Here is an 18,737-nt window from a genome sequence, read left to right on the forward strand (position 1 = left end):
TGAGGCAGTATGAGACAGGGTGAGAGAGGCCATCAGTGAGACAGGGTGAGAGAGGCCATCAGTGAGGCAGTATAAGGCAGAGAGAGAGGGTGTCAGTGAGGCAGTATAAGGCAGAGTGAGAGAGGGCGTCAGTGAGGCAGTGTGAGAGAGGCCGTCAGTGAGGCAGTATGAGACAGGGTGAGAGAGGCCATCAGTGAGACAGGGTCAGTATGAGACAGGGTGAGAGAGGCCATCAGTGAGACAGGGTGAGAGAGGCCATCAGTGAGGCAGTGTGAGAGAGGCCGTCAGTGAGGCAGTATGAGACAGGGTGAGAGAGGCCATCAGTGAGACAGGGTGAGAGAGGCCATCAGTGAGGCAGTATAAGGCAGAGAGAGAGGGTGTCAGTGAGGCAGTATAAGGCAGAGTGAGAGAGGGCGTCAGTGAGGCAGTGTGAGAGAGGGCGTCAGTGAGGCAGTATGAGACAGGGTGAGAGAGGCCATCAGTGAGACAGGGTGAGAGAGGCCATCAGTGAGGCAGTATAAGGCAGAGAGAGAGGGTGTCAGTGAGGCAGTATAAGGCAGAGAGAGAGAGGGCGTCAGTGAGGCAGTGTGAGAGAGGGCGTCAGTGAGGCAGTATGAGACAGGGTGAGAGAGGCCATCAGTGAGACAGGGTGAGAGAGGCCATCAGTGAGGCAGTATAAGGCAGAGAGAGAGGGTGTCAGTGAGGCAGTATAAGGCAGAGTGAGAGAGGGCGTCAGTGAGGCAGTGTGAGAGAGGCCGTCAGTGAGGCAGTATGAGACAGGGTGAGAGAGGCCATCAGTGAGACAGGGTGAGAGAGGCCATCAGTGTGGCAGTATAAGGCAGAGAGAGAGGGTGTCAGTGAGGCAGTATAAGGCAGAGTGAGAGAGGGCGTCAGTGAGGCAGTGTGAGAGAGGGCGTCAGTGAGGCAGTATGAGACAGGGTTAGAGAGGCCATCAGTGAGACAGGGTGAGAGAGGCCATCAGTGAGGCAGTATAAGGCAGAGAGAGAGGGTGTCAGTGAGGCAGTATAAGGCAGAGTGAGAGAGGGCGTCAGTGAGGCAGTGTGAGAGAGGCCGTCAGTGAGGCAGTATGAGACAGGGTGAGAGAGGCCATCAGTGAGACAGGGTGAGAGAGGCCATCAGTGAGGCAGTATAAGGCAGAGAGAGAGGGTGTCAGTGAGGCAGTATAAGGCAGAGTGAGAGAGGGCGTCAGTGAGGCAGTGTGAGAGAGGCCGTCAGTGAGGCAGTGTGAGAGAGGCCATCAGTGAGGCAGAGTGAGAGAGGCCGTCAGTTAGGCAGTATGAGACAGGGTGAGAGAGGCCATCAGTGAGACAGGGTGAGAGAGGCCATCAGTGAGACAGGGTGAGAGAGGCCGTCAGTGAGGCAGTATGAGACAGGGTGAGAGAGGCCATCAGTGAGACAGGGTGAGAGAGGCCATCAGTGAGGCAGTATAAGGCAGAGAGAGAGGGTGTCAGTGAGGCAGTATAAGGCAGAGTGAGAGAGGGCGTCAGTGAGGCAGTGTGAGAGAGGGCGTCAGTGAGGCAGTATGAGACAGGGTGAGAGAGGCCATCAGTGAGACAGGGTGAGAGAGGCCATCAGTGAGGCAGTATAAGGCAGAGAGAGAGGGTGTCAGTGAGGCAGTATAAGGCAGAGTGAGAGAGGGCGTCAGTGAGGCAGTGTGAGAGAGGCCGTCAGTGAGGCAGTGTGAGAGAGGGTGAGAGAGGCCATCAGTGAGACAGGGTGAGAGAGGCCATCAGTGAGGCAGTGTGAGAGAGGCCGTCAGTGAGGCAGTATAAGGCAGAGAGAGAGGGTGTCAGTGAGGCAGGGTGAGAGAGGCCGTCAGTTAGGCAGTATGAGACAGGGTGAGAGAGGCCATCAGTGAGACAGGGTGAGAGAGGCCATCAGTGAGGCAGTATAAGGCAGAGAGAGAGGGTGTCAGTGAGGCAGTATAAGGCAGAGTGAGAGAGGCCGTCAGTGAGGCAGTGTGAGAGAGGGCGTCAGTGAGGCAGTATGAGACAGGGTGAGAGAGGCCATCAGTGAGACAGGGTGAGAGAGGCCATCAGTGAGACAGGGTGAGAGAGGGCGTCAGTGAGACAGGGTGAGAGAGGCCGTCAGTTAGGCAGTATGAGACAGGGTGAGAGAGGCCATCAGTGAGACAGGGTGAGAGAGGCCGTCAGTTAGGCAGTATGAGACAGGGTGAGAGAGGCCATCAGTGAGACAGGGTGAGAGAGGCCATCAGTGAGGCAGTATAAGGCAGAGAGAGAGGGTGTCAGTGAGGCAGTATAAGGCAGAGTGAGAGAGGCCGTCAGTGAGGCAGTGTGAGAGAGGGCGTCAGTGAGGCAGTATGAGACAGGGTGAGAGAGGCCATCAGTGAGACAGGGTGAGAGAGGCCATCAGTGAGGCAGTATAAGGCAGAGAGAGAGGGTGTCAGTGAGGCAGTATAAGGCAGAGTGAGAGAGGGCGTCAGTGAGGCAGTGTGAGAGAGGCCGTCAGTGAGGCAGTGTGAGAGAGGCCATCAGTGAGGCAGTATAAGGCAGAGAGAGAGGGTGTCAGTGAGGCAGTATAAGGCAGAGTGAGAGAGGCCATCAGTGAGACAGGGTGAGAGAGGCTGTCAGTGAGACAGGGTGAGAGAGGCCGTCAGTGAGACAGGGTGAGAGAGGCCATCAGTGAGACAGGGTGAGAGAGGCCATCAGTGAGGCAGTATAAGGCAGAGAGAGAGGGTGTCAGTGAGGCAGTATAAGGCAGAGTGAGAGAGGGCGTCAGTGAGGCAGTGTGAGAGAGGGCGTCAGTGAGGCAGTATGAGACAGGGTGAGAGAGGCCATCAGTGAGACAGGGTGAGAGAGGCCATCAGTGAGACAGGGTGAGAGAGGCCATCAGTGTGGCAGTATAAGGCAGAGAGAGAGGGTGTCAGTGAGGCAGTATAAGGCAGAGTGAGAGAGGGCGTCAGTGAGACAGGGTGAGAGAGGCCGTCAGTGAGGCAGTATGAGACAGGGTGAGAGAGGCCATCAGTGAGACAGGGTGAGAGAGGCCATCAGTGAGGCAGTATAAGGCAGAGAGAGAGGGTGTCAGTGAGGCAGTATAAGGCAGAGTGAGAGAGGGCGTCAGTGAGACAGGGTGAGAGAGGGCGTCAGTGAGGCAGTATGAGACAGGGTGAGAGAGGCCATCAGTGAGGCAGAGTGAGAGAGGCCGTCAGTGAGGCAGTATAAGGCAGAGAGAGAGGGTGTCAGTGAGGCAGTATAAGGCAGAGTGAGAGAGGCCGTCAGTGAGGCAGTGTGAGAGAGGGCGTCAGTGAGGCAGTATGAGACAGGGTGAGAGAGGCCATCAGTGAGACAGGGTGAGAGAGGCCATCAGTGAGACAGGGTGAGAGAGGGCGTCAGTGAGACAGGGTGAGAGAGGCCGTCAGTGAGGCAGTATGAGACAGGGTGAGAGAGGCCATCAGTGAGACAGGGTGAGAGAGGCCGTCAGTTAGGCAGTATGAGACAGGGTGAGAGAGGCCATCAGTGAGACAGGGTGAGAGAGGCCATCAGTGAGGCAGTATAAGGCAGAGAGAGAGGGTGTCAGTGAGGCAGTATAAGGCAGAGTGAGAGAGGCCGTCAGTGAGGCAGTGTGAGAGAGGGCGTCAGTGAGGCAGTATGAGACAGGGTGAGAGAGGCCATCAGTGAGACAGGGTGAGAGAGGCCATCAGTGAGACAGGGTGAGAGAGGCCATCAGTGAGGCAGTATAAGGCAGAGAGAGAGGGTGTCAGTGAGGCAGTATAAGGCAGAGAGAGAGGGTGTCAGTGAGGCAGTATAAGGCAGAGAGAGAGGGTGTCAGTGAGGCAGTATAAGGCAGAGTGAGAGAGGGCGTCAGTGAGGCAGTGTGAGAGAGGCCGTCAGTTAGGCAGTATGAGACAGGGTGAGAGAGGCCATCAGTGAGACAGGGTGAGAGAGGCCATCAGTGAGGCAGTATAAGGCAGAGAGAGAGGGTGTCAGTGAGGCAGTATAAGGCAGAGTGAGAGAGGGCGTCAGTGAGGCAGTGTGAGAGAGGGCGTCAGTGAGGCAGTATGAGACAGGGTGAGAGAGGCCATCAGTGAGACAGGGTGAGAGAGGCCATCAGTGAGGCAGTATAAGGCAGAGAGAGAGGGTGTCAGTGAGGCAGTATAAGGCAGAGTGAGAGAGGGCGTCAGTGAGGCAGTGTGAGAGAGGCCGTCAGTGAGGCAGTGTGAGAGAGGCCATCAGTGAGGCAGTATAAGGCAGAGAGAGAGGGTGTCAGTGAGGCAGTATAAGGCAGAGTGAGAGAGGCCATCAGTGAGACAGGGTGAGAGAGGCTGTCAGTGAGACAGGGTGAGAGAGGCCGTCAGTGAGACAGGGTGAGAGAGGCCATCAGTGAGACAGGGTGAGAGAGGCCATCAGTGAGGCAGTATAAGGCAGAGAGAGAGGGTGTCAGTGAGGCAGTATAAGGCAGAGTGAGAGAGGGCGTCAGTGAGGCAGTGTGAGAGAGGGCGTCAGTGAGGCAGTATGAGACAGGGTGAGAGAGGCCATCAGTGAGACAGGGTGAGAGAGGCCATCAGTGAGACAGGGTGAGAGAGGCCATCAGTGAGGCAGTATAAGGCAGAGAGAGAGGGTGTCAGTGAGGCAGTATAAGGCAGAGTGAGAGAGGGCGTCAGTGAGACAGGGTGAGAGAGGGCGTCAGTGAGGCAGTATGAGACAGGGTGAGAGAGGCCATCAGTGAGACAGGGTGAGAGAGGCCATCAGTGTGGCAGTATAAGGCAGAGAGAGAGGGTGTCAGTGAGGCAGTATAAGGCAGAGTGAGAGAGGGCGTCAGTGAGACAGGGTGAGAGAGGCCGTCAGTGAGGCAGTATGAGACAGGGTGAGAGAGGCCATCAGTGAGACAGGGTGAGAGAGGCCATCAGTGAGGCAGTATAAGGCAGAGAGAGAGGGTGTCAGTGAGGCAGTATAAGGCAGAGTGAGAGAGGGCGTCAGTGAGACAGGGTGAGAGAGGGCGTCAGTGAGGCAGTATGAGACAGGGTGAGAGAGGCCATCAGTGAGGCAGAGTGAGAGAGGCCGTCAGTGAGGCAGTATAAGGCAGAGAGAGGCTGTTAGTGAGGCAGGGTGAGAGAGGCCGTCAGTGAGGCAGTGTGAGTGTGGCTGTCAGGCAGGGTGAGAGAGGCCGTCAGTGAGGCAGTGTGAGTGTGGCTGTCAGGCAGGGTGAGAGAGGCTGTCAGTGAGGCAGTGTGAGTGTGGCTGTCAGGCAGGGTGAGAGAGGCCGTCAGTGAGGCAGTGTGAGTGTGGCTGTCAGGCAGGGTGAGAGAGGGCGTCAGTGAGGCAGTGTGAGTGTGGCTGTCAGGCAGGGTGAGAGAGGCTGTCAGTGAGGCAGGGTGAGAGAGGCCGTCAGTGAGGCAGTGTGAGTGAGACCATCAGGCAGTATAAGGCAGAGGGAGAGGCTGTCGGTGAGGCAGAGTGAGAGAGGCCGTCAGTGAGGCAGTATAAGGCAGAGAGAGGCCGTCAGTGAGGCAGTGTGCCGTGTCTCCTCAGATCAACGAGAGTGACCTGCGGCGCTTCTTCTCCCAGCACGGGGTGGTGAAGGAGGTGAAGATCATCAGCGACCGCGCGGGAGTGTCCAAGGGGTCAGTGAGCTCTGCCTCTGCTGCGTCCCCCCGGCCCGGCTGGAGCGTGTCCACTGGACCCCTGTGGAGTGGGCAGGAGCCAGTGGTGACCGCACTGACCACTCTCCGCCAGAAACCCCTCTTTCAGCACTAGAGCGTCTGCGAAAGGCAGCAGTAAAAACAGGAGAGCCGCAGCTGAGAGATTCGTGTCCCCGGGCTTAGAGAAATAGAAATGACTGTAAATGTCTAGGCGATAAGCAAATTAAATCATCATAACCCCCAGCTTGTAAAAGATATGCTGAGAATATACCCAAGTGGTTGGTGTAGAGGCACTTGAGTTCTCTGTTCTCAGGCACGGCTTTGGCGAAAGGCACAAGCTAGATAAACACGTCATTATGAACATCGACTGTAACACTCAACAGCACACACCACAGCCACGACATGCAAGTTACTGTATTTGCAACCAGACACCCAGGGTGTGCCAGGGGCCCGCGTCCTGATCCACCAGAACAACCCCTGACCGCTACCGAGTATTCAGAGATCCTTTATAATGCCCAACAGGAGGGATACAGCTGCCTTCTAAACCAAACAGAATACAACCTACGGTTAAATCTCTCTCTCTGTAAATCTGGGAGCTACAGAGTAAATGGGAGACTTAACTCCACGTTCCAAAAATTCACCCACTGACCAGGAGAGTCCGTTTCCAACTTGGGGCATCTCTATACAGGAGAGCGCAGTTTTCCCAAGAACAACAGAACGGCATGTTCTTCTCTTCTTCACCTCTCTCCCTTGCCCTTCTCAGTTCAGTTCAATTCAAGAAGCTTTACTGGCGTGCCGACTGAATAGTACAAATACAATTAACATAAAATCTACAGACATTTTGCACTACAGACACATCTAAATACAGTTAAATGCAAACATGGAGCATTATTGAGAGACAGGCTCACTGTTCCTTGGGCTGTGACAGGAGATCACATACTGGGCGGCCAGTTCAGCCGAGTTCCCTCCTCCCTCTCTCAGTAGGATTGGGTATTGTTGTGATTCTGGCGGGGGTGGGAGTTCTGGGATTCGATTTGTAAATTTGGGGAAGAATGTTTCTCTAATCCCAGAGTATCTGTCACAGTGCAGTAGGAAGTGCACCTCTGTCTCTATTTCTCCCCGCTGGCAGTGGGAGCACAGCCTGTCCTCTCTGGGCAGCCAGATCTGCCTGTGTCGCCCAGTTTCTGTGGCCGGGTTGTGGTCACTGAGCCTGTACTTTGTCAGGGTCTGTTTCTTTTGCTGTTTCTTATCTTGGCCAAATACTTGGCTAGTGTGTATTGTCTGTTTAGGGTCCTGTAGCATTCCAGTTTATGTTGTGTTTGTGTGTCTTTGTGTCCCAGTGTGTGAGATATTGCATTTTGATCTGTGCTGTGATGTGGTTGAATCTGAGTTGTGAAACTGTCCTGAGGCTGGCTGGTGTCAGTGTGGCTCAGGTCAGTGACCTTCAGGACCAGCTGGCTCAGAGGGCTCTTTGTTGGGCTCAGCTCTTGGATCAGCAGGGCCTTGTTTGTGTAGTGTTGAGTTTTGGTTGGTGTTTTTTAGATGTAGCCAATAATTTATTGTTTTTTTTGTTTGTCCTGGACTGTGGATGACTCTTTGATGATTTAACAAGAGCTTAATTACCTAAGGTAAACAAGCAGATTCCCTCAGTAAACCAGTAAACCACTTGGCAAACTAGGTTCTTTTCTGGCCTTGAAGGTCCCTGAACTGCAGGTGACACTAGCTAGATGTTGACTTATCCTTTATAGCCTTATAGTCTTTCCATTACCCTCCTGCTGATTTGAGAGTGGTTTGGGAAGTAGGTATCTATTAAACCTGTGTTCTGTGACAGGGGGTGGGTCATGCAGTCTGGGGATGTTTCTCTGTTGCCATGGCAGTGGCTGTGGCTGAAGCAGTACTGTAGGTCTGCACTCACACAGTAGACCCCTCCCTCTAAACTGGACAGAAATGTCATGTGTCACTAAAAAAATTTCAGAACTCTTCCACCTCAGTAGGGACACACACTAGGTCTTTCATACAAGAGGCCTTTTTACTATGCCACTTGAAGTGTTGTGTTTTATTAAATAAGAAATTGGGGGGGGGGGGGTATTTGTTTTGATTTGTCTGTTTTAATCATAATTAAAACTAATTAGCAAAGATATGCAAGTATACAAGGCAACAGGTTGGATGTAAAGGCGGTGTAGTAGCACACTGGGGTGAGAAATAGCTCTGCCAATGTTGGTGCGGTTTGCTGTGAAAGTGTGATCTCTGTACAGCTCAGCACTAACGGACCTGTGTTCATGGTTCCTCCGGCCCAGGTACGGCTTCGTGACGTTCGAGACGCAGGAGGACGCTCTGAAGATACTGCGCGATGTAAGCCTCACCCCAACCCCCCTTTCCCGGTTCTGCCCAGTTTCTTAATCCTGCAAAGCACTGCAGCAGAGTCCTGCACTGGGTCAGGTAATCTGTGTGGGATCTTTACAGCGGAATGGGATCAGGTCAGGTAACCTGCGTGGGATCGGCAATCCATATGGGATCCTTACAGCAGGGTGGGATCGGATCAGGTACTCTGTTTGGGATCTGCTGGGCAGGGTTGGATCAGATCAGGTACTCTGTTTGGGATCTGAATATCGGGGCAAGACGGGGTCAGAAACTTTTCAGTTTTAGCTGTCCGTTTTCGTTAAAGGTCTGAGTTCACCACTCGCCAAATTGTCCTGTTTCAAAGTACTTAAACGCTAAAGGAAAACTGATTTGATGTGGCAGGGAGAGGAATGGTAGGGGGTCTTGTTCAGCTTTATATGTTTATTTATTACTTGTTCAGCAGATTTGTACTCGTACAGACCAGTACAGTTGACTTTCAGAAAACTGCTTTGGAGCAGAGCACTCGAGGGGTGGGAGGAAAAGAGGTTTGCTGACACAGAGCTCTCGTCTCTGTCCTCCTCCAGTGTGATAAACTCAACTTCGGGGACAAGAGGCTGATTATTGGCCAGGCCATCCGCCGGCAACATGTGGTCCCTCACTGTACGTACCTCCTCGCACAGACGCACTGCCTGTCTCTCTCGCACAGACGCACTGCCTGTCTCTCTCGCACAGACGGACTGTCTGTCCCTCTCGCACAGACTGACTGTCTGTCCCTCTCGCACAGACGGACTGGACTGTCTGTCCCTCTCGCACAGACGCACTGTCTGTCCCTCTCGCACAGACGCACTGTCTGTCCCTCTCGCACAGACGGACTGTCTGTCCCTCTCGCACAGACGCATTGTCTGTCCCTCTCGCACAGACGCACTGTCTGTCCCTCTCGCACACACGCACTGACTGTCCCTCTCGGACAGACGCATTGTCTGTCCCTCTCGCACAGACGCACTGTCTGTCCCTCTCGCACAGACGCACTGCCTGTCCCTCTCGCACAGACGCACTGACTGTCCCTCTCGCACTGATGCACTGAATCACCCTCTCGCACACACACGCACTGAATCACCCTCTCGCACGCACGCACTGAATCACCCTCGCACACACACGCACTGAATCACCCTGTCACACACTGAATCACCCTCTCGCACGCGCACGCACTGAATCACCCTCGCACACACACTGAATCACCCTCGCACACACTGAATCACCCTCTCGCACACACACGCACTGAATCACCCTGTCACACACTGAATCACCCTCTCGCACGCACGCACTGAATCACTCGCACACACACTGAATCACTCTCGCACACACACATTGAATCACCCTCTCGTACGCGCACGCACTGAATCACCCTCACACACACTGAATCACCCTCGCACACACACATTGAATCACCCTCTCGTACGCACACACACTGAATCACCCTCTCGCACGCACACACACTGAATCACCCTCTCGCACGCACACACACTGAATCACCCTCGCACACACACACTGAATCACCCTCACACACACACTGAATCACCCTCTCGCACGAACACACACTGAATCACCCTCTCGCACGCACACACACTGAATCACCCTCTCGCACACACACACACTGAATCACCCTCTCGCACACACACACACTGAATCATCCTCTCGCACTGAATCTCTGTTTTCCATTGAAACTTTCCTGGTGTTTTTTGTTTATCTTAAACGTCTGTCTCCTGCTGCCTCCAGCCCCCTCCCTTTGTCCCTTAACCCTGTTCATGCGGTCCTGTCCTGCTCTGTTTCTAACATAATTCTTAGTGTTGAAATTCAGAAACGCCTTCGTTGCCGCGGCGTTTCAAGGCGCAGAGGCCCCTCCTTCTGACTGCGCCTTGTTTCTGCGTGTGCGCAGCAGACTGCGGGTTGCTGGCACCTGGCGTCATCCCTGAGGACCCCTTGTGTCACCCCCTGGACTCCGTGCACCTGACCACCTCCACCGGGTACCCCTACACCTTCCACAACGGGGTGGCCTACTTCCATGTGCCCGAGGTGGGCGCTGTGCAGCCCCCTTGGCCTGTGAGTCCAGCGCAGCCGCTGCCTATCTGGGTACGTGTGTGTGTCAAGGCATGGCCGTTTCCCCTCCGCCATTTTGTCTTTCCTGGTTGTTCTGTGTCCGTGATGCTCCATGCGCATCCGCCTATATGTGTGTGCAGACGCCTCTCCCTGTTTGTGCGTTCCCCTGCGTATGCGCATGCGCCTGTCCTGTCTGCCTGCCCCGGCTGCGGGCCCGTGTGTGTGAAGTGCGCCCGGCTCACCCTGTGCCCGTCTGTCTGCGCAGCAGCCGCAGTCCCTGTCCGCCTCTCCAGTGATGGTGACCCACCAGGCCCAGGCGGTTCTGCCGCAGGCTCCCTGTCAGCACTATCAGGTCAGTCCGCCTGAAACGGACTCTCCCCCGTCTGTCTCGCCCGCTCCAGGATCTGTCTCCTGTCACTGGCTCCCTGTTGCTCATTGCGGACAGGTCTCTTTCTCTCGTGACGTTCCCAGACCTGCTCCGATCCCTCACTCTTCCAGTCCCTCCTCGCTGCTCACCCTCTGCTGAAGTGCACTGGTGGGGACCCCCTCTTCATTTCTCCGCTGCTGAAGTGCACTAGTGGGGACCCCCTCTTCATTTCTCCGCTGCTGAAGTGCACTGGTGGGGACCCCCTCTTCATTTCTCCGCTGCTGAAGTGCACTGGTGGGGACCCCCTCTTCATTTCTCCACTGCTGAAGTGCACTGTTGGGGACCCCCTCTTCATTTCTCCACTGCTGAAGTGCACTGTTGGGGACCCCCTCTTCATTTCTCCACTGCTGAAGTGCACTGGTGGGGACCCCTCTTCATTCCCCCTCTGCTGAAGTGCACTGTTGGGGACCCCCTCTTCATTTCTCCTCTGCTGAAGTGCACTGGTGGGGACCCCTCTTCATCCCCCTCTGCTGAAGTGCACTGGTGGGGACCCCTCTTCATTCCCCCTCTGCTGAAGTGCACTGGTGGGGACCCCTCTTCATTTCTCCTCTGCTGAAGTGCACTGGTGGGGACCCCTCTTCATCCCCCTCTGGTGAAGTGCACTGGTGGGGACCCCTCTTCATTTCTCCTCTGCTGAAGTGCACTGGTGGGGACCCCCTCTTCATTTCTCCACTGCTGAAGTGCACTGGTGGGGACCCCCTCTTCATTTCTCCACTGCTGAAGTGCACTGGTGGGGACCCCTCTTCATTTCTCCTCTGCTGAAGTGCACTGGTGGGGACCCCTCTTCATCCCCCTCTGGTGAAGTGCACTGGTGGGGACCCCTCTTCATTTCTCCTCTGCTGAAGTGCACTGGTGGGGACCCCTCTTCATCCCCCTCTGCTGAAGTGCACTGGTGGGGACCCCTCTTCATTCCCCCTCTGGTGAAGTGCACTGGTGGGGACCCCCTCTTCATTTCTCCACTGCTGAAGTGCACTGGTGGGGACCCCCTCTTCATTTCTCCTCTGCTGAAGTGCACTGTTGGGGACCCCCTCTTCATCCCCCTGTGCTAAAGCCCGCCAGCGGGGATCCCCTCTTCAATCTCGCTGTGTGCAGAGGGGTGGTGAGGCTGGCCGGAGGAGAACGTGAGGGGACCTGACCCCAGAGTCCAGAATCCTCCAGGAGCTCAGCCCAGGGCAGGGCAGGGAGAGAGCCGGGGGGGCCCTCTTTCACCCCGGGGGCGACCCCCCCCCCGGCTGTACCCTCCAGGCCGACGGCTCCTTGGCTCCGCGGGTCGCTCCCAGGGAAAGAACGGCAGCTCTGGGCAGGCCTGTCGGAGTGACACAGGAGCCTGCTGACGCACGGGATTCCACGGGCGCCTTCCCGAGGGACCCGGCGCGAGTCGGATTTCCTGCACACGCGCCCCCCCCTTCCCCCCCCTCCCGGCCGCAGGGGTGATCGCTGCCCTCCCATCGAGCTGCTGACGCCGAGCGCGGGACAGCCTTCCGACGACGAGAGCGATCGGTTAGAAACGGCGTTGCTGTTGAGCAGCAGGTCGTTGGCAGGTGCCGACAGCAGAGCTGTTTCTGACAGAGAAAGCCAACCCCCCCCTCCCCTCTCTCTCATCTGGGGTCGCTCGACCCCAACCACCTGCCGATCGTGTACGTTCGTGAGTTGCGTAGGCTGCGAAGGAGCAAGTGCAGGTTTATTCCTCGCTGGAGAGAGAGGGCAAGAAAAGAAACAAAACGCCAAAACTTCAGGTTTGGGGAAGGCTCCACGGCTGAAACGTCGTGTTTCTTTTCTTCTCTTTTTTCAGCTCGGTGTGTTTTAATGCTCCGTTGCAATGCCGTTTGGCGGGGGTGCCCATGAGCACCGTCGTGTGTTTGTGAAGCGGTAGGGCACCTCACGCTTTTCTCGCAAGCCTTACGCAGCAGCGGTTGTCTGTTTCCTCCCCAGGCTCCAGCGCAGTGCGTCCCGGGACACTGGCCGTGGAGCCCCCCTCAGGCCCAGGTGGGTGAGACTCTTTGCGTGTGCTCTGTCGGATCTGCCCCTGCGCTGAGCTCGACTCGGGTGCTCCTGCTCCCCTGCTCGAAGGAGGCGCTCCGAGGCGTGGGCACGGGGGAGGCCGTCGGCGGGGTGGCTGGCTTGCAAGACCAGTCGGTGTTTTGACGTTTTCTTTGTTTTCCCGTCGGCTGTTTTTCAAGATATTAAAAAAGCCCCTTTAAATTCTTTGTCCGTCCATTTGTTGTCGGTAATGGCTATGACCTCGGAGGGGCGCGGCGAGGGGGGGCCTGACCGGGCTGACACGACTGCACGCCAGCCCACCGCAGGGCACTCACGGTGTGGAGGGGGCGATTTAACAACACGTCACTGGACTCCTCTGTGGGACGAAATCTTGGGGAGACTTAAAATGACAGTCGGTGCTCGGATATGTCATTGTCAGAGGTGTTGACCTCACATCCAAGAGAGGTGTTGTTAAAATCGCCTGGTGTGCCAGTGAGGCCCCGTTCAGAATTCTGTAGGCAGTTCTGCTCACCACGTTACTCAAATGACATGGCTGTTCTGGAAAAGAGCAGCTGCGTACCTTCTGGGGATGAAGAGAATAACGCCCTACACTGGCAGACGGCAGGAACTGAGCCCGTTTCACCTGGAACAGGAAAGACTGCCAGGGGCCCCAGTACAAGTGTGCAGAATCCCAGAAGGATTCGGAGTGACGTGTGGGTGTGTTGCGGACCCGGAACTGGGGGGCAAACAGGACAGGAAAAACCTCACCCCCCAGCCCTGGCTGGTTATTGTGCAGTAATAGCCCTTCGAGTCTCCATGCAGTCCCCACACAGCCGTGTTTGTTTCTGAAGAAAACGCTTTGTATGATTCAGGAGAGAGAAAAAAACATTTTCTCTCTTAATAAGCGAAACCACTCGGGTCCGCGCGAGAGGGCCGCTCTGGGAGTAGGCTACGTCGTCGTCGTAGTTGTCGAATGCTGGTGTGGCAGAGCTGTCTGCCCTGCGGGGGCTCACGCATGTTTTGTCTTGTGTGTGTGCGCGCCCTGTGTGGTAAAGTAAGGGTCTCTCAGTCCACAGCGCCAGCTGGCCAGTTGGTTTATGTGCCCTCCTCTGGGGTGCGGTACTGCCCTGTGGACCTGGCGCCCCCTGAAGGAGGCTACGCCCACCCGGCTCTGTCCATACAGGAGGCCGCAGTCCCTCAGGCTCCTCAGGTGCGTCGCCCGCTGCCAGCCCGTACGCTGGCCCTGCACCCCTCACACAGCGCATGCGGTGTACGCAGACCCAATTTAGACAGCGTGCTTTGCGGCTGCAGGCCAGGAACACGGAAGATGCAAGTGCTGAACACCTGTGTAGCACAGGGCTGCTCCCTTGTTGACCTGCTCTCATTGCATGCAGCCTCCCCCTGTTTGCAGGTCCCGGGGGACGGACACCTCGAGTCCTGCTGTGGGACCCTGGCCCAGCGGAGAGCCCGATCTCTGTCCGAGCTCCCTGCTTGTCACAGGCCTGCCACCAGGGGGCAGTGGTGTCCCTTCCTTAAAAAAACATGAAATATAAATCACTTGTGTGTAATCTATGAGAGATATAAAGAGGTATCGGGAAACGTTAAGGGGTGAATAGTGGTCACTAATAAAGTATATAACGGGGGGTTACAAAAACTGCTCTTGTGCAGATTAAGTGGGACCTTGTAAAGCCCAAAACAGGGGAGTTCAGGAGGCCGCGGATTTCTCCCATCTCCTCGGCGCTCTGTAGAGGGCCGGAGGTCTGGCTCTCTGCTCGCTGCCCCCCCGGTGTGCAGTGGGGAGGGTCGCCCCTGTCCTTCTCTGGCTTGTGTTCCCTAAGTGCGTCTCCCTTTGCTGCCCCCTCCCCCTCCCAGGGACAGAGGCCGCACCCGGGAAGAAGGCGGCAGTGCCACCCCTCCTCCGTCGCTCCCAGGCCACGGCACGCCCGCAGCCCCCCCTTTAAGCCTTGGCACCAGGAGCGCCGCGCCGACGCCCCGAGGGCGCCCCCCTTGCCCAGCGCGGGCCTGTCCGAGTAGGCGGGGGGCGGTGGGGGGGGTCAGGGGCGCTGGAGTCCCCCCCCACCCCCGATCCCGTTGAGCCGGAGCCCCTCGGTTCTCTCTCCGTCTCGGAGCGCCGGACAGCCGATCTGGAAGCGGAGAGGGTGGCCCCGCGCCGCGTGCTGTAGGCACTGTGGGAACGCGACCCGCGTTGCGGCGCCCCGGACGGTGATCCCGAGCTGCGGCCAGCCCAGTGTCCACTCGGGGACGGCAGCAGGCGGACTCGCAGTCTCCCCACACCTGTAGATTTGTAGTACTGTTTTGACAGAAGTGAAGGTTTGTTTGTTTTTTTTAAATCTGATGTATCCGTAGGAACTTTTTTTTACAGCCACTGGAGTTAACAACTACAACTTTTCCCCTCACGTTTTGCAAGACCTGTAAGTTCCCTGGGTGGTGATTTGCGCGATGAGAATTTGAGTTCGTGTGAAGTTAGAACCGGACTGACCTCTCTCTGGTATTCCGGCGCGTGGGAGGCTTCCCCGCTACGCCGTGTGTCTCGGGAGGATTCGGCTGTGCCCGCGGGCCAGTGCTGCACTCGTGCCCACAGTTCACCGACTGTGTCGCCCTGTCTGTCAAGTGTACTTGGCTTCACCCCGCGGGAGAACATACAGAACAGCACTCCCTAGTGGGCCCCTATGAGACTTGGGATGACGCACTATAGTAGAGGAAAGGGACTCCAACAATACCACCCCCTCCCAGGTGGCGCTGCACACCTGTGAAAGACAGGAACCAGGCTCGAACCTGCAACAGCAGGGCCACGGTGCACATTCTGCACTGGTCGCGCCTCTCTGCAATCCCCTTTGACTTTTGGCTTAAATATAGAACGGTCAGGTTTTTCTATTTTTGGTGTCACCCTCCCGGTTTGGGCAGACTCCTCCGACCCGACCACCCTCGGGGGCCTGTGGGGGTCAGAGGACCCTGGCTGACTCATCCTACCCTGCCCTAGGCATCGCTCAGTCAGTGACCGGACCCCGGCTCGAACCCGTGATCACAGGGCTCCTGTGCTGGCTGAGCCAGTCAGGAGGTCCTGTGTGCATCACGCTCTTGCTCCATGTTGCAGGCTGGGAGATAATAAGCAGTGGAAGGCTGCGGTTGCGTACATGCTTAATATCCAGACTTGACGTGGCAGGTATCTTGAGAGCAGAAGTCTTGTGGTTTTTGTGTGTGTGGGCTTGTGTGTTCTGGAGCTACAGCTTATAATGTGGAGCGGAGCTCGGGGCTTACAGTCTGGACCTCATACAAGACGTGCAGGAAACCAGTCCTTCCGAAAGAAGTTGGCTTGCGTTTGGGAGCGAGGAAGCGTGCTTCTTGGCTCGGGCGCAGAGGTCAGTCTGGGCTGTATGACCGGTCCCAGGCCAGGCCGTGGCAGAGTTGGCATCGTGACAGTGTAGAGTCCACAGAAGAGAACAGATGAACAGCGAAGTGGCCAGGGCCATGCATGGTTACAGAATAAGCAGTTGCTCTTTGAAACTTTACAGCTTCTTTATATCAAGGATCTTAGATTTTTTCAATGCTGTGTATACCGTAGAGTATCCTGCGTTGTCAGTGTTAAGTTTCTGTCACATGGACATGCTTTTAATTTGACTTCAGCCAATTATGTTTCCCTGTTTAAAACACTGTCTACCTCTGCCAATGGCAAAGCAAGGCCCAGCTGGTTTTCGGTTCCCATGCCCTGTGCAGTCTGCAAGCGATGCTGATCCCGTTAATTGAGGTTTGGGTGTTCGATTGCATATCTTAATATGCTTCAGTTGAGGTGCAATTTCTAAACCCGACTTAAAAAGTGTCCCCAGAATCATGGTGCTTTAACACACACACTCACCTGATGATAAACACTTTGAAAAAGAAAAACGACACAAAAAGTCAGAAAATTAAAAAAAATAGTGCCCCTTTAGTGCAGTGAGGTACAAGAATGGTCATCTGAACTCTGCTAAAGTGTTGAATCCTGTTATGATAGCCTGGCACATGGTTTTTCGAGAGAGAAACACCCTCTCTCCTTTTCGAGACCTGCTCAGAGGGGACAGAGCCAGGACAGAGTGAAACCGCTCTGTGTGGGGCTTCTGGGAGCAGAGTCAAGAGGCTGAAAGCATGTCTGTGTGTGTGCTTGGGGAAGACTGTCCACAAGTGCTTCTGTCTCAACACAGGGACGGTCACCACACCTGAAAAAATAGATCGTTTTTTTACAAAGTACCAGAACTTGACCTGCATTACTTTTGAGTTAATCTTAACGAGGAATGTGTGGGGGAAGATGTTTTTTATAAATGGAATGAACAGATTTTTATTAATTTCTCTCTTAACCACTAAACAATACCCTGTGCTCCAACACCAGGGTGAATCAGCCCTTCGGAGGAGCGCGTGTCTTTTGTAGGTGTTTAATAAGTGTGCACTTGTTGATGAGTGTCAGCTGTGCAGCGCTCCTGGCCCATAACTGAACTGGTGAAATTCGTGATCTGTGTTTTGTACATACATTGCAGATAAACTATTATTTTATTCAGTATTGATTCATGTAAGACGTTTTGAAGCAATTAGAAGGTATGCTGGGATATTGAACAGGGAACTGTCCTTGAAGAAGAATATCTTCACCATGTGGTCATGGGCAGCACATTTCATACACTATCCTTGTGTGGAAAGAGCATTTTTTCCCAAATTCTCAGACATTAAACAAAATTGCAGTTTCCTTTTTTCTTGTTCATTGTTCATGTTGTCGTTTCTCACAGCCCTCCCTTCCAATAAAAAATCTGAAAGAAAATCAGGCTGATCGATGCATGTGAAAGTCTGATCATGGACAAGGAATAAAATCCTGGAAACTGAACGATTCAGGTCACCGTTTAAACAAATCAGGGTATTTTGTAAAGTGAGTTAATTTCATTGGCACACCTGTCTCTGTACATTTTTTTTATTTTAACAGAAAACTAGCTCTTTTCATTGAAGTGGCTTTGTGATATGTACGTATTTAAAAATACATAGTTCGAATAAATAGCTTTTGACATTTGTAGTTGTTCAAGGCTAGATGTAGCCGTTATCTCTTTGTTCTAGAGAGTAGGAAGTTTATAAGTGGAAGAATACAGTGTTAGGGTATTTTCTGTATTGTTGAGCACAAACGTTTTGTACACTGAAAAATAAAGTTAAATTTATCGAAACCAGTGTTTTTTGTGTGGTTAGTATACAGTGTCTATAGAGTCATCACATCCTTTCCAAAATAACCCGTTTTGTGGCCCAAGTGCCTGAAATCACTTGTATATATGCAAATATACAGTTATCCAACTCTTTTTTTCCAGGGTTTCATTTGTGATTACTGGTGTTTTACTTGTGTTACAATGTGCAAGTAAAATACATTCTCGTGCACTGTGTCTAGTTTGCAGGCTCCTGTGACTCTGGAAGGAGCGTGCCGACGGGGGTGAGCACTGCTGTGGACGTGTCTGGGCTCTTTCATGGGCTGCAAAGCTGGAGCAGACAGGAAGTGAGGGGGGCCTCCCTCATGCACCCGTGCCCCATGTGGGCCCCCGGGGGGGCTGGGACTGGGAATGCCACCAGCCAATCACCAGCCAGCCTCCTGGCGCTCCTGTCCGTCTGTCCCCAGTTGTTTTCCCGGCCGGCCGTCTGTCGGGAGTGTCTCTCCCAAACCCCTGTCGCTCTCCCTGCTGCTGTGCCGTGTTCCCCTGTGTTTCTGCAGCTGGCGGCCGCAGGGTCCCCTGGCAGCTCGCAGCACTGGTTTTACCATCGGCCTCCCCGGCCTTCCACAGCCTGCCTGCTCCGAACAGGGCCGCAGTGTTTGGGACACTTGCGTCCCCCTGACCTTTGCAGCTGATGGTCTCTTTCCCCATCGTTCTGTGCGTCTTCTCCCCCCCGTTATCACAGGTCGAGTCCCCACGCACGGCGACAAAAGGAGCCTCTTCCTCCCAGCGCCGGCTTGCGGCTGCGCGGACACCTCGTCTCTCTTGCGCAGCAAAGCCCAGTAGCGGAGGGGGAAGGCTTGGAGATTCACCCTGGGTACTTCTACAAGGAATTTAAACCTTTCTAAGATCCTCCCGGTCTCCGGGATAGAGAGAGACCTGCTCACGCAGTGGCCTGCGTCTCCAGCGGCAGGGACGGCCTTCTGCACAAAGCAGAGCTGTGTGTAAAACTGTCTGAAGGGGCCGCTCGCAATGGTGTCGCCCCTTCCCCCCCGTGGGCGCAGGCCGTGTTGCTAGTGCTCGGAGAGTTCCTGGGAAACGGGGATAA

The 18,737-nt window shown here is 54.9% G+C and overlaps 1 protein-coding gene across 4 annotated transcripts in view; it reads left to right on the forward strand.

Annotated features, from left to right (window-relative positions):
* LOC148649326 (protein boule-like) overlaps positions 1–17,656 on the forward strand; it is a 31,451-nt gene extending 13,795 nt beyond the window's left edge. Inside the window, exons 4-11 of one of the 4 annotated variants that reach the window (XM_088605858.1) lie at positions 5,511–5,602; positions 7,918–7,972; positions 8,545–8,620; positions 9,900–10,090; positions 10,323–10,409; positions 12,417–12,470; positions 13,534–13,674; positions 14,337–17,656. In XM_088605858.1, the coding sequence (XP_088461984.1) occupies positions 5,511–5,602; positions 7,918–7,972; positions 8,545–8,620; positions 9,900–10,090; positions 10,323–10,409; positions 12,417–12,470; positions 13,534–13,674; positions 14,337–14,498 (858 nt within the window). In that variant the 3' untranslated portion in view covers positions 14,499–17,656. Of the gene's footprint in view, positions 1–5,510; positions 5,603–7,917; positions 7,973–8,544; positions 8,621–9,896; positions 10,091–10,322; positions 10,410–12,416; positions 12,471–13,533; positions 13,675–14,336 lie in introns of all 4 variants that reach the window. The other 3 variants (XM_088605857.1, XM_088605859.1, XM_088605856.1) reach the window with 3 other exon arrangements.
* The last annotated feature ends 1,081 nt before the right edge of the window (positions 17,657–18,737 follow it).

The sequence above is a fragment of the Lepisosteus platostomus genome, chromosome 14, assembly GCF_059453375.1.
Source record: "Lepisosteus platostomus isolate fLepPlt1 chromosome 14, fLepPlt1.hap1, whole genome shotgun sequence".
Lineage (NCBI taxonomy): Eukaryota > Metazoa > Chordata > Actinopteri > Semionotiformes > Lepisosteidae > Lepisosteus > Lepisosteus platostomus.